A 14,892-nucleotide genomic window follows, 5' to 3' on the forward strand; every position below is an offset into this window, starting at 1 on the left:
GAATGAAAAGAACTCCATCCTCATTACTTTAGGTAAGTCAATTAAAATAAATGTGAAGTATAAATTATTTAGAATGTGCCTCTCCGTTTCATACTCCAGGTTTGCACAGTACTGTATACAGGGAAATTTTCGCCCCTTTCGCCCTGCTTTAATTTGGGCGAATTTAAAACGGGGCGAATTCAAAGAATACAGTATAATTTCTTAAACAAAACTATGACTGGGCGAATTTAAAACGGGGCAAAATTGTTTGCAAGTGTGAAAGGGCGAAAATAAGACGGGGCGAAAATAACCCTGCATACAGTATTTAAGACTCTTTTTTCTTTTAAAGAAAAAAACGACCCAAAGAAGTTCCAGGATCTGGAAAATCGTTTCACGGACCCGAAAATAACCAAAACCAGAGAATTTCAAGTGTTGAAATCCTTACAAAAAAGGATTTTAGAAGACATGCAACAGAGCGAAATTATTGTGAACTATCTTGCCGACAAGTATGACAATGAACCAGAGAATAAACGTGTTAAGTTTTCTTCTCTACACTGAAAAACTAACTCTAACGTTCATGACACAAGGTTCAGTAAAAGAGGATTTTAATATAAAATATATCTATTTGTAAATTCTCACAGACAAATACGCAGATGAACCTGAGAAGAAGCGGGTCAAGTTTGATTCCCTTCGATAAGCTCTACCCCAACAAAAAAAATACTATAGTAAACTATAGTTAACTATAGTACCAAAGTTAAAACTTTGGGACTTTGATTTACTATGGTGAAATCTTTGGAACTTTGATTTACTATAGTAAAAACTTTGGAACTTTGATTTACTATAGTAAAAACTATGGAACTTTGATTTACTGTGGTAAAAACTGTGGAAACTTGAATTACTATAGTGAAAACTTTGGAACTTTGATTTACTGTGGTAATAACTTTGTAAATTTGATTTACTATGGTGAAAACTTTGGAACTTTAATTTACTATAGTGAAAACTTTGGAATTTGATTAAATACTATAAAACCCTTGGAATTATAGTTTTGATTCTCATTTTGTACATTTTATGAAATGTCAAGAATAAGATTTATTACAGCTTCGATGAACGATTTAAAAACCCGAATCGTCCCCTAAAAGAACGAAGTACAAGAAATGAATTTTAATGAATAAATTGTCCTTGCACCGATAAATAAGCAATATTTATTATTATTTATGGAGAAAAAAATACTATAAGATAAAATAAATCCGTCATTTAGAATCAAAATATTTACTTTCTTAACATCAGTCAACATGTTTTTTTCTACCGTTCAATGTAAATAATGCATTTAAATAAATTACTTTGCATATTTAAATTGAGATGAACAACAAAAATCAGCCCAAACAAACCAAAATCATCACCCTTAAAACAGATTAATAATAAAAAAAAAAAACTTATTAAAAACATACAAAAACTTAAATACTTTGATTTAAACTTTGGAACTTTGATTTTTAATGGGAAAAACACTTTGGAACTTTGAATAACTATGGTATAAACTTTGGAACTTTGATTTACTATGGTATAAACTTTGGAACTTTGATTTACTATGGTCAAAACTTTGGAACTTTGATTTACTATAGTGAAAACTTTGGAACTTTGATTTACTATAGTGAAAACTTTGGAACTCTGATTTACTATAGTGAAAAATTTGGGACTTTGATTTACTATAGTGAAAACTTTGTAACTTTGATTTACTATAGTGAAAACTTTGGAACTTTAATTTACTATAGTAAAAACTTTGGAACTTTGACTTACTTTGGAAAACTTTGGAACTTTGATTTACTATAGTTAACTATAGTAAACTATAGTTAACTATAGTAAACTATAGTTAACTATAGTAAACTATAGTTAACTATAGTAAACTATAGTTAACTATAGTTTACTATAGTATTTTTTGTAAGGGGTAAGCTCAATCGCTTGTACCATGTCGTGTGATATGAACAATATGAACAAAGTAAACATTTGTTAATATTTCTTGTATAATCCTTTATTTTTCATAATATGATAAGTCTACAGATGTTTTACAATATATACAATCCTGTTTATGCATGTATTGAGTCATTATTAAATTATAACTACAAACAGTACGAATTTTTTTGGTCATATTATATTTCTAATATACTCATGGTCCAAGGATTATGAAACGACTTAGACTCCAGTCAAAATTTGCGATCTTTTGTAAAAAAAAAACTATAATTTATGAATTAAGGGGGCCGACTATAGTTCGAGTTATCGCTCTTTGCGCATCGTCGCGCGCATGATGGTTTTTGTTTGTTGTAGATTTCCAAGAGATTGCCAGTATGCGTAATTAGCTAATTAAAAAAAATTACGCATACAATACAAACAATTGGTTTAAAGTAAACAATGTCCAATGCTTGTAAACTTTTATATTTTTTTTCCGTACAATTTTTGATTTTTACGACATTTCTTTACATTTCTGGCGCGGTTTACGTCTTGCGTCAGACGACACTGTACCATCTGTCAAACCATCTGTCAAATAATTATAAGATTCCGACCATGAGATTTAGAGGACGATTCGCTAAAGAGGTGAAGGCAAGAAATCGACAAAGTAAGCAAGAAAATATTTGTAAAGCACGAGCGTGTATGAAAAGAGCTGCTCTGCCTCAGCCATCTATTGCAGAGTTGCCAACAAACGCACCTTCCAGTTCTTTGCCACATGAATGTCCACCAGTTGCTGAAAACACAACAATCCCATCTTTAGATCACTCTTACTCTATGTTCCCAGCTTCATCTTCATTTGATTTTGTTAATGACACATTTTTTTCCGGTAAACTCAGATCTGTTACTCATACGCGTTTTGTTGTTGATTTGCAATATCTTTTTGAAAATATGAAGTGCAATTACTGTGCCCTGGAACTAAACTTCAAACAGCCAATTGGTGTCCTCCCCGCTGGGATAACTGGCCACTTAGTTCTTAGGTGCCACAGTTGTTATCGATATGTGCGGGCCGCTATGAGGAAAGTACATCGTGTGCCTAACAAGCAAAGGGGGCCACCTGTTTTCGATGTCAATTCCAAACTGGCAAAAGGTAGGTCAGGTTACGCAATTTATAGCCTTAATTTTTTTTTAGATCGTTGACGGTAATTGCGCAGAGAAAAATAAACATATTCTAGAGTGATTTCTTTTTTCACAAATTGTTTTCAAATGAGTTAAATGTTGAATATTCTATCACTGCAGAGTGCAACTTTGTGTGTATTCTTTGAAAAACGTAAATGCAAGAAAAAGTCTGATTTACTGTAGCTGCGGAACTGTAGCTCTCCAAAAAAAAAATATATCGACAGACCGGAGAGCTACAGTGCCACCCATTGAAAAAACTGTACATTTATTGCGCATAATTTTTTTTCGCTTGGTTATGAATTAACTCTTCAAAATTCTAATCTAAATCACAAAAAGCTAGAAATTAAAATATTACTTACTTCTCTATGAACAACTTTCATAGTTAACATCTGCACGAAGCGCCTTAGACCGAATTATCTTGCAAACCAAAATGGTAGTTTAAATAGACAAAATTTTTTATGATCTCATTTCAGGGCCTGTAGGGCTATTAACAGCGATGATATGGAATGTTTTCATTGTTATCGAAACAGTAAAAGAATATGTTAGAAAAACATGCGGTTAGTAATATTTGACATGACAGTTTTAAAAACATGGATAAATAAATCGAGAAACAGCGCACTTTTTTGTGCGCAATAATTGAACAGTTTTTTCAATGGGTGGCACTGTGGCTCTCCAGTCTGTCAATGTATTTTTTCTGGAGAGGTACAGTTTTGCAGCTAGATTTACTGTAGAAGTAACTAAATAAAGTTGTTTTGGATAGTAAATAATGCTACGTAGGTAATTAGAGCTAAGTAGCTAAATCTAGTGATTGTACCAGACCTGTGCATATATGCTTGTAATCTACTTTTTTTTTAGCAATCCATCACTCTGGGATAGGGCCCACACAGGCTAACAACTTTATTACAGCATTGAACCTGCCATTTGTTAGCTCCGGTTTATTCAAGAAAAGAAGTGACGAAGTCAGTGAAACGTTACAGAGAGTTGCCCGTACTTCCTTGGACAAAGCTTTGTCTAAGGAAGTAGAAATGACAGTTAATGGTAATTGCATTTTACAATTTTGATTATATTACATAGGTGTGTCGGAAGCAAATTGAAATTGAAGGGGGTAATCAAAAGTGGGGGGACAAAACCACCAAAAAAAAGGTACCCCCCAATTTTCAATGCCTATAAAATGTTAGCCCCCCCCCCCCAGTTCCGACGCCTATGTATAATCATGAAAAATGTTTCTTATGACTGTATTGAAACTTGGTTATAAAGAAGTCACCGGGACCTATAATTACTTCGCTATGTCCATAATTCATTATACAGTGCATCCGTATAAAGGAATTGTTTAAATTTATATAGCTGGGGATCCAAGATAACTTCGCTATATCCATGAATTTGCAATATCCATGCTCGTACTAAACCAATTTTACTGTATCTAGTCAGTAATCAAAATTTGTTCTCAGATTTAGGGAAATCTTATCTGATTTAACATAGTTAAAAACCATTTTGAAAATATTGACAGTGCTATGCTAATTTTTGTATCGATGGGAATATGTATCCTACCGCCCCAAGAAATCCACCCCATGGATATCCACCCCATGCAACTACTGAGCATGCGAAAGGCAGTGTTGCCTTGGCGGATGAAACCTGCCTGCAAGGTGAGAATCAAAAGAGTCATAAACACCCATCTTATACATGTTAATTTAAGGCCATAACAATTAAGGGGAATCTTATCTGATATTGCAATATTAAAAACCATTGTGAAAATATTGACAATGCTATGCTTGTTTTTGTATAGATTGGATTATCCATCCTACTGCCCCAAGAAATCCGCCCCATGCAACTACTGAGCATGCGAAAGGCAGTGTTGCCTTGGCGGATGAAGCCAGCCTGCAAGGTGAGAATCAAAAGAGTCATTAAGACCCATCTGGTACATGCTAATTAAAAGCCATGACAATTTAGGGGAATCTTAACTGATATTGCAAAATTTTAAAAACCATTGTGAAAATATTGACAGTGCTATGCTTATTTTTGGATAGATGGGAATATCCATCCTACCTCCCCAAGAAATCCGCCCCGTGGATATCCACCCCATGCAACTACTGAGCATGCAAAAGGCAGTGATGCCTTGGCGGATGAAGCCTGTCTGCAAGGTGAGAATCAAAAGGGTCATAAAGACCCATTTTATACATGTTAATTTAAGGCCATAACAATTAAGGGGAATCTTATCTGATAATGCAAAATTAAAAACCATTGTGTAAATATTGACAATGCTATGCTTGTTTTTGTATAGATTGGATTATCCATCCTACTGCCCCAAGAAATCCGCCCCATGCAACTACTGAGCATGCGAAAGGCAGTGTTGCCTTGGCGGATGAAGCCAGCCTGCAAGGTGAGAATCAAAAGAGTCATTAAGACCCATCTGGTACATGCTAATTAAAAGCCATGACAATTTAGGGGAATCTTAACAGATGTTGCAAAATTTAAAAACCAATGTGAATTTATTGACAGTGCTATGCTTATTTTTGGATAGATGGGAATATGTGTCCTACCACCCCAAGAAATCCGCCCCATGGATATCTACCCCATGCAACTACTGAGAATGTAAAAGGCAGTTTTGCCTTGGCGGATGAAGCCTGCCTGCAAGGTGAGAATCAAGAGTCATAAAGACCCATCTAGTACATGTTAATTAAGGTACAGTGATACTCTGATAAGAGAGATAACTCTTAATGACACAAATGTCTATTATTCCTTTATAAATTTGTCATGTTTAAGTGCCATTTTTGTTAAATTTTGCTCCGCAAGCCATGCTATTTTGTTTGTATTTTATTCAGCATAGACATTTCCTTTGGAAAATCATTAAAGTTAAGGAAAAATTTCATATGAGTGAGCAGGGGGATTATGAACCTTAAAGGACATGACAATTTAGGGGAATCTTATCTGATATTGCTTTAATTTCAGAGTTGTAAAATTAAAAACCATTGTGAAAAATATATAAATATAAAGGTGTGCAAATTAGGGGACTATTCAGTAAATTATCAACATATGCTACCTGCCTTATTTATGCAGGCAAAAACTATATTCATGAGCAGAAATCACTGTTGTTTATTTTTAAATTTATATAGGGATAGGGAAAGTAAATGGAGAAAAATTAATTCATTTACATATTCTATTTCTAATATAATGCTAAGAATATTTTCATGTTAAATATTGTGAAATTAACTGTATATAAGCTACCTTTTTTCATTTTACTTCTAAGGGCAGATCACTTTAACTGCATAAAATTACCATATAACTAGCACTCTTTGTGCAGTTTTTAAGAGCTTTCTTAAGACAAAATTTGAATGTAGTTTCCATTATTAAATCCCAAAATTAAATAACATTCTCATATATCTGAAATATCAATTTTCCTCAATTAATATTCAGTACATTAACATATTGTATTTTTTTTAATTTTCAGATGGTAACCCTGATTTCATTTTATCTGCTCCAGATATCCATGTTACAGGCATTATTGCCTCTGCTGATGGGGCATACCAAAACTGAGGTTCTGGAAAAGGTCTCAACAGTCTTTCAGGTACCTACATATACATAGCTAATAATTCAGAATAAGAATCTATTTTGAAATTGATGAAACCAAGGATTAAAGATATGAAAGAAGGCCAATTTTAAAGTTTTTTAATAAGTACAGAAATCCTCTAGGCAAGAATAGGTCTTGCCACAAAAAATACACATGTATGGAAGCCCTATAGTCCTAAATATTCAGAAGGTATGGCAAAGGTTGAAAATTTTAAAAAGTAGGTCAAACTCCAAGGTCAAGGTTCTTGGTATCGAATGAAGGGTCTTCTCACAAGGATTACATATGTGAAGTATAAGATCACCAGTCCTTAGCATTCAAAAGTTATGGCAAAGGTTAAAGAGAGACAGCTAGACAGACAGACAGACAGGATAAAAACTATATACCCCCGAAACTTCGTTTACAAGAAGCTTATTGCAAAGCTTATGTGAGCTTTCAGCCGGGATGTCAGCTAAAAGAATTAAAGAGAAATATTACAGATATCTTGATTTATTAACTCTCTTAATATTTTAGGTACAGCAACTCTTATAGGAAAAAGAACTGGAAAAGTTATTGCTGCTACATCAATATCCTAAAGATGCAGAACTTGTACACTTGCGAAATAGAGGAAAGTTACCCCAAGGAAGCATAAATGTGTCAAAAACTGGACAGGGTCAGCAAAGTCAATGGAGGCTGATATGGTGGTGGAAATGCTTAAAGATGTAAAGGAAAGGAATGCCACAGTTACTACACTGATAGGGGATGATGACACAACAGGATCTCAACGGGCAAGAGAAGAGGTTTTTAAAGAGATGGAAAAAGTCAGTGACAGCAATCATGTTAAAAAAAAACATTTCCAATCAGCTGTTTAAATTAAAAGGAAACTTCCAAGAAATGTCTGTGAAAACCATCAATGCTGTTATCAAAAGCTTTGAGTACATGCTAGCACAATCTAAGGGTTCAACCGATTTGATAAAGAAGAACATGGATTCAGTAGTACTTCATCAATTTGGTACCCATGAAAACTGTGGAAACTGGTGCAGAATGAAGAGTGATGGATCCAAAAAGCACAAAAACTTACCGTGGGGTGCTGACCTGAAGAATGAACAACTGAAAGAAGATCTTTTAAAAATTTTCAGAAAGTTAGATGTGCAGAAACTAAGCAAATTAGACAGCACCAATGCCAATGAAAGTTTTAATAATATACTTGGATCCAAAGCACCCAAAGACAAGCACTACAGTGAAAGTGGCAGTCTACAGAATCGGCTTGCAGTTGCTGTTAGTCAAAAAAATGAAGGCTACGGTTACATTCCCAAGGTAATATTATTGATACTGTTCACCATCTACAACTATAAATGTACTTTTTTTCCACAGGATCAAAATTCTGTGAAGTCTCAATTTCTGTTTAATATATGCAAGTAGAACTTTGCACAGATTTCTGAAGATTCGTACATAGCATAAATTAATACCACATAGGAAGAATGATTTCTACAGTAATACAGCAAATCTCGGTTATAACGAAGTCAGAATTCGCAATATCTGTGTTTGTACTAATTAGTTATTAAAATTACTTTATAAACAAGTTTTACTGTATTGTGAAATTCTTGGCCCCAGGGTTAAAAGTTCTATTAGTTTGGTGGGGATTGCATGATGAAAATGCATTTTTTCTTTGAACTTAAAATCCATTAATGCTTTGAAAATTTATTCTCTACCCCTGAGCATTCAGTAAGCAAAGTACAAAGTTTATATGCAAGGGTAATTGATCTTGTAGGGGAATTTGAACACTACATATGTATTTAGAGAAGTTATTCCCCTTTCCTATTATCCATAACACTTCAAAAAGGGATCAGAAGGTCAAAAAATGTGATTTATTTAGATGTCACAAATGTTGAGCGCCATGAAAGTGCAACATACCTCGGTAATAAAGCCAATATCAAAATACACATTCACATACAAATGTAGAAGTTAAGCTGCATAACTTATGCAAATTACCGGTATACTCGAGTATCTCTTCTATTTTGCAAAAGGCCATGCTAAAACACACAAACTAAAACACCCTCACACATGCACGTAACTTCATTCCCTCTGACTTGGTTGTGAGGGGATATTATGTAATTTTTTTGTCAGTATTTGTGTAAATGTTTTTTGCAAGATTTCATTTTTTCTTGTTTTTAATAGGTAAATGCAGACCTTTGTTTGAGTCCAGGAAATGCAACTACAATGCGTGCTACGCTAAGAGATAAAGATGTGGAAAGAAAACGCTAAGTGGCCAAAACAAACAAATTCAAAGTGAGTATGTTAAAATAAATCAATTTAAGTTGTAACATGTAATTTGATTGGATAAAACATTTAGTTTATATTGTATAAAGTAAGTTGCCTACATCACAATGACATCTATACTTTTAAAATATGCTTAAATTGAAGCCTATTTTGGGGTAAAAGTGTCTTATTGTCTACACTGAAATCAAATAATAAGGAATGAAGCTTATGTAGTTACAGTAAAAGAGAGCTTGGGGGCAGTTCACACTTTTTTATAAACCACTTTGCATGGGTTGAAATAATCTTCATTTAGTCCAAAGAATTAAATAATATCAATCAATCAATCTATTTCTTGAAAAAGAATCACTGATATGAGTTTACAAAAAAACTTATTTTGAATGTCTGCTTTTTATAATATATTTCAGATACTTGAACGCTTGAATCAGGTGCATATAACTTTGTCTCACGAAACCAAGAGAAACATTTTAAATGATTTTGGGGAATACTCAACAGAGAAAATCATCCAAGGCATTGCTGAAGGAAAAGACGGAAAGCTGAATGGTGACAATTTAGATCTCTACGTTACCACTAACGATATCCGGATGGACAATAGGAACCAAGATTACCACTTCTTTGCAACTGATTTAACTTTTGATAGGGTTAATGTTCAAGATCTTGATGACTCAAAACCAGTTGGTGATGCAGAAAACATTACATACAAAAACTTTGTACCATCACCAAATGAAATCTCCAAGTATAAGGAGTCATTGAAAGTTCTTTTGGGAAGGATCTTGTGCGAGTACTTTGACCATTTCAGTTGGATGAAAACAATTATACCTGCACATATTCCCCACGATCAAAAGAATGCCATGTCAAAAAAATCTGAAGTCTTTATCTTACCTGTCTTGCTTAAGAATGAAACATCACTATCTGATTGTATTCATATCTTGAAATCCTATGAACAACAGCTGACATCATGGTATACAAAAGCTGGAAGAGGTGTGCATGTTTAATATGTTTAATATTATTGTTATAGATAATCTAGTAAGCCTTCTAAGAGCTCAAATTAATCCTGTGTTTGTTAGTGATACTTTATAAAGTTTTTTTTTTCAATAAGCAAAACAATAAAAAAATAATTTCAAGTTAAAGATGTATAAGTAATTTTAAAGATTTTTTTTTATAGAAAAACCAAGAAACACAGATCAAGACATACACAAAATCCCTGTATTATTAATTAAATTTTTTAGTGACTTGTAATAAAAATACAGAAAATTCTCAACAGAAATGTCAGACCATATATTGTTTTAAAATATATTTCAGTATCAGAACTTGATGATATTAAGGTTCCAGTTGGTGGGGATCAATTAACGAGAGTCCGCCTACAGTCAGCCAAGGCATTGCAAGATGGGGCCTTGACAGCAACAGACAGACTAGAACACCTAGATCCTATGATTGTGGAAATGTTTCATACATTAATGGATCTATTAGAGGTAGATAAAATTATTGCTAGTAGTTTAACATTTCTATTCATTCCAACCCCTCTTATCAAATAAATCTCACCCCAATGTTGAAACTGGATGTTATTTTTTTCTCGTCATTTTCAGAAATTGTACAAGCGTTTTTTTAATACTGCAAGTGGTAGAGAGAAAGGAACACTCTACCACATCAAGGTGCTTATTGAAAGATCGAACGTCAATGGAAAAGTAAAGTCTCGTTTTGAAGTAAGTTTGTTACCTTCAGAATTTTGTTATAGGAACTCATTTAATTATACAATTTAAAGAACCTGTTTAATTATAATTTTAAAATTCCATTTTTATTGTTTACTTCAGGCTCATGAGGACTTCATATTAACAGTTGGCTCTGCGTACTTCTTGTCATATACACTCCACTTTTTTGGAATGAAAACCTTGACAGACGAGCCACAGCACCCATTATTATCAAAGAAAAACATGAAAATGCTGCATAATCCAAAAAAGGAGGAAATTTTTTCTCAGCTACTTGGAGAAATAGTTGACGGGTTGATGTTGGCATTTCCCGAAAAAGTATGCACTAATATTTAACAGAGTCTATAAGTTAAATGTATACCTGAGTGTGGTTTTCGTGTTTTTGTCTTATAAACATGTCATGGTGTCATTTTCACATCAATGAATCTTGACCCTTTTTATTTTTTAACAGCCACAATTTCCATTAACAGTGGATATATTGGGAGCCTGTGTCAATGTGAACAGCACAATAAATGAAAAAGGCTTATTAAATTTCGAACTAGAAATTAACAATAAGAAATACCTATATTTCGACTAACACCAGAGCAAGTTAAAAGAGGAGAGACGATAACTCTTTCGGTGTCAAATAATGAAATTCCAATAACAATTTCACAAGCGGAACCCAAAGATGAAGACACAGATGGTTTACAAAATTATGTAATGCAATTTCTCCAGTGGTATTTCATAATTTTAACATTAAAAGATGCCATCAAAGAGGGAGATTCTTGTAGAACAAACATCACTCTGAAATTCTGCATACCAATATTTTTCAGTCATTCAGTGTACTCCAAGTATTTGGAAGAGTGTATTGATTATATTCTAAAAACAGAGATAATGTTGTCAGAAAAGATGGCAATGAAAGTTAGATATGGTTCATTTGTAAATCTTAGTGGACGTGGAGGTGAAAACAAAGCAGCAGATTTGCAGAAAGAGAACGAAGTTATGGTATTAAAAGAGTTAATACGGGGGCTAGGCTCCAATAAAACTGAAAAAGCCATCGTTACAATTACAAAGGCAGCACCAGTCATACAAGATGTTGTATGTAATTTTGATAGAATGCTTGGTCTTCGCGATAAAAAGACACATCACAAGAAGCGCTCATTTCAGGATGATGTAAAGTGTATTCTCAAAGAACTTCTTACTTTGAAAATTTGGGAAAAAACAAATGGAAGACAATTAGAGAACTTTCCAAAAATAGCAATGTCCCCTTTTGCTGTGGATACAATCCATTTCAAGGATGTGGTAATGAAAAAAGTACAAAGACTAAAACGAGGAATAGTTATCCCTTCACCAGCAACAAGTGATGATGAAAGTGACACAGAATGATAATCAATATAATGATATCAGATATAGTTATTTCATTGTTTTCTGTTTTTTTATTTTCATTTTCTCAATTTTCAAAGAGTATTAGCCAGTTCAAAAGTCCAAAAGAAATTAATTTAATGTAAATGTTTCATAACAGGTAATTAACACTCTGTCAGGCATCTTTTTGAAAGAATTCAGGGGTTCAAATTCTACCAGTAATGTCCATCATGTAGATTAAGACAGACCGAGCCAATGAATTAACATGCAAATATGAAAATTCAAAGTTTTTAAATCTTTTGAACAAGTGTTTTACAATTTGAGCAGCAATTAAGCTTATCTCCTGAATACACTGGACTATCAAATCCAAAGTAATTTACAAGCATGAGTCTTAAACAACCTTGATTTGTACAGTATTTTCGCATATCTTCTGTCATTCCTTTTCTATTTTTTGCAATGTCACTTTGGTTGTAAAACATTGTAGCTGTGGCTGCTTGTCCTAGTCGTCCAGCTCTTCCAATTTCCTGGAGGTATTTTTCCATTGTTGTGGGGGGTCTACTGTGGATGATCCGCTCAACACTAGGTGCATTAACACCCATTCCAAGAGCAACTGTTGCGAAAACCAAACGCAGTTTAGGGTTTAGTTTAGTAAGCTCTTGAATTATAATTTTTTTCATGGATTCTGGATAGTCCTTATGATATTGCGCAAATATTCTATTTTGAGGAATTTTTTCCCCTTCATAGCCTAAGTCCTGAAGTTTGTAGACAGTATATTGGAAAAAATACCCGAGAGCTTCAAGATTATCTACATACATAATTGTTACAGGAAAAGAAATTCTTTTTTCTCCTAATTCAGTGACAAGAGGTTCGATCAAGTCATCAAACTTTTCAAATTTTTTTGTGTTTGGAAGCCTGGTTCTTGTCTCCAAAAAGATATTTGGACGGTCTACATTTTCAGAAATTACAACAGGATTTTTAAAGTTCATTTGTTTTGTAAGGGTTTTAACAGATCCTGGTGTTGCTGTTGCAGTCAGTAGTAAATGCAGAGTATTTTCAAAAACACATATCAAGTCCCCAAGCTTCATAAAGGCAGGACGAAACCCTTCTCCCCTACAAAAAAATAATAATATTAAATGAAGATAATGGATCCATGCAGGATTTTTATTAAATAGTGCTTAGTAACTTATAAAGAGTTCTATCTTGGTTCAGTTTCGACTATGTGGGGCCACTAGGCAATCTGCCCACTTTGCACCAGCCTAGATTTATTCAAATGCCTAGGGAGGGAATCGAACCCTCATACATAGTCGAACAACAAGAGATAAGTATACTACTTAAGAGTTTAGATAGACAATACTATGCAGAAAATATGTTATGAGTCTTTAACATCTCAATTCTTACATTTGTTTAAAGTTATTCATATGTACCACACATGTAACAAGAAAATTTAAATAAAACAAATCTTGTATGGAACAATATTTTTACAATTTACTGTGAACAATCCAAAAATTTACCATTCAGAAATCATGTGGACCTCGTCAATCACTACTGCACATACTGTATCCTGATAAACCTTTGATCTTAAAACTTTTGCGAATCTAGTTTTCATCAGGGCTTCTGGATGGGAATAAATTAGATTAAACTCCCCTGCCTGTAATTGTTGGAATGGTACATCACATTCAATAGTGCATTGTTGACTAGTACCTTCATCGCCTGAATTTTCATCATTTGTTTCCTCAAATGTGATGCCATGTGTACCTAATATGTATAAAGTTGAGGTGTTATTTATATAAGTTCATGTGAAAAATTAAATCAATAATTCATTTCTTTATCTGATCAGCTTGTACTGGGCAATAGATGCATTAAATTTTTCAATATTTATACTTGACTTAAAAACACACCTGTGATGCTCACACTACATGCATTTATTCCTGACTTTCTCAGAGCGAGCACTTGATCCTGCATTAGAGATGTCAATGGACAAACAACAATCACGGTCATTGGCTTGTCTTTCTGGCGCATGCACTGGGCAAACCACGGTAAAATCTGAAAAATTACACTCTTTCCGTAACCTGTTGGCAGAACGGATATGCAGTCTTTTACTTCATACAAAGCTTTCAGCGTCTGCAGTTGTTTTTCTTTCAATTCGAAACTCTTCTCGCGTAATATGGGGGAATTGTGTATTGCAAATTGTAAATATTCGTCAAAGGACGCCATTTTAAAACAACTTTATTTTGTAGCGTCAGTTTTTCCTAATGAGTAAACCAGCGACCGCATTACAAAAGCCCGGCGTAGCGGGATATCAAATTAGATCATACAGCCGAGGTTTGATGTAGGGTACCGTAGTCAGCCGAGGTGAGCCGAATGGAAAAATACCTTAGAATCAGAACTCTGTAGTGTTCAGTGTAGAGAGGTTTCTTAAACTGCCAGACATTATTGAAACAGACTATGAAAAATTAAATGTAATTGTGAAGTTTGGATTGCTTGTGACTCAGGGACTGAAGACATATTTTACTTACTTTAGAATGTAAAGAACTCTAAGATTAGAAGAGGAATTTTTTAATTTATCATCTCCAATTATTTTTGAAAGACTATGAAAATAGTGTATGAAAGATATGGAGATAACGAACTGTATTCAAGATCAAAAGTCCACAAAACAATACAAAATAGGAGCAGAGCAAACACGAACCTTCAAAACATCAGAGGTGGGATCAGGTGCCATGGAGGAGTGAGCATCCCCTGCCGACCGGTTTACACCCACCGTGTGCTCCTTGTCATGATCAGGAAATAACGGGAAAATCCGTCGTCAATTCAGTGTATGAATAATGGACTAACAAAAAGTACGAATAACGTTATTCAGCATTGGACTCTGTGATAAATTGTATTTGCTGACAAGGTCATTGTTTTGACCATAGAACTTACGAAATGATGACG

At 33.9% G+C, this 14,892-nt stretch overlaps 1 protein-coding gene and 1 pseudogene across 1 annotated transcript; one reads left to right on the plus strand and one right to left on the minus strand.

The window, feature by feature from the left end:
• The first annotated feature begins 2,535 nt into the window (after positions 1–2,535).
• LOC134248899 (uncharacterized) lies at positions 2,536–12,049 on the plus strand (annotated as a pseudogene).
• A 202-nt stretch (positions 12,050–12,251) lies between these two features.
• On the minus strand, positions 12,252–14,175 carry LOC134248910 (uncharacterized). The gene is made up of 3 exons (XM_062731304.1): positions 13,860–14,175; positions 13,473–13,716; positions 12,252–13,071 (listed from the first exon to the last, which is right to left on the minus strand). Exons 1-3 carry the CDS (start codon positions 14,173–14,175, stop codon positions 12,252–12,254), a joined length of 1,380 nt encoding a protein of 459 aa, XP_062587288.1.
• Positions 14,176–14,892: the final 717 nt, after the last annotated feature.

This window comes from Saccostrea cucullata, unplaced genomic scaffold, assembly GCF_032062105.1.
Source record: "Saccostrea cucullata isolate Sc308-1 unplaced genomic scaffold, CSIRO_AGI_Scuc_v1 ctg62, whole genome shotgun sequence".
NCBI classification, from domain to species: Eukaryota; Metazoa; Mollusca; class Bivalvia; order Ostreida; family Ostreidae; genus Saccostrea; species Saccostrea cuccullata.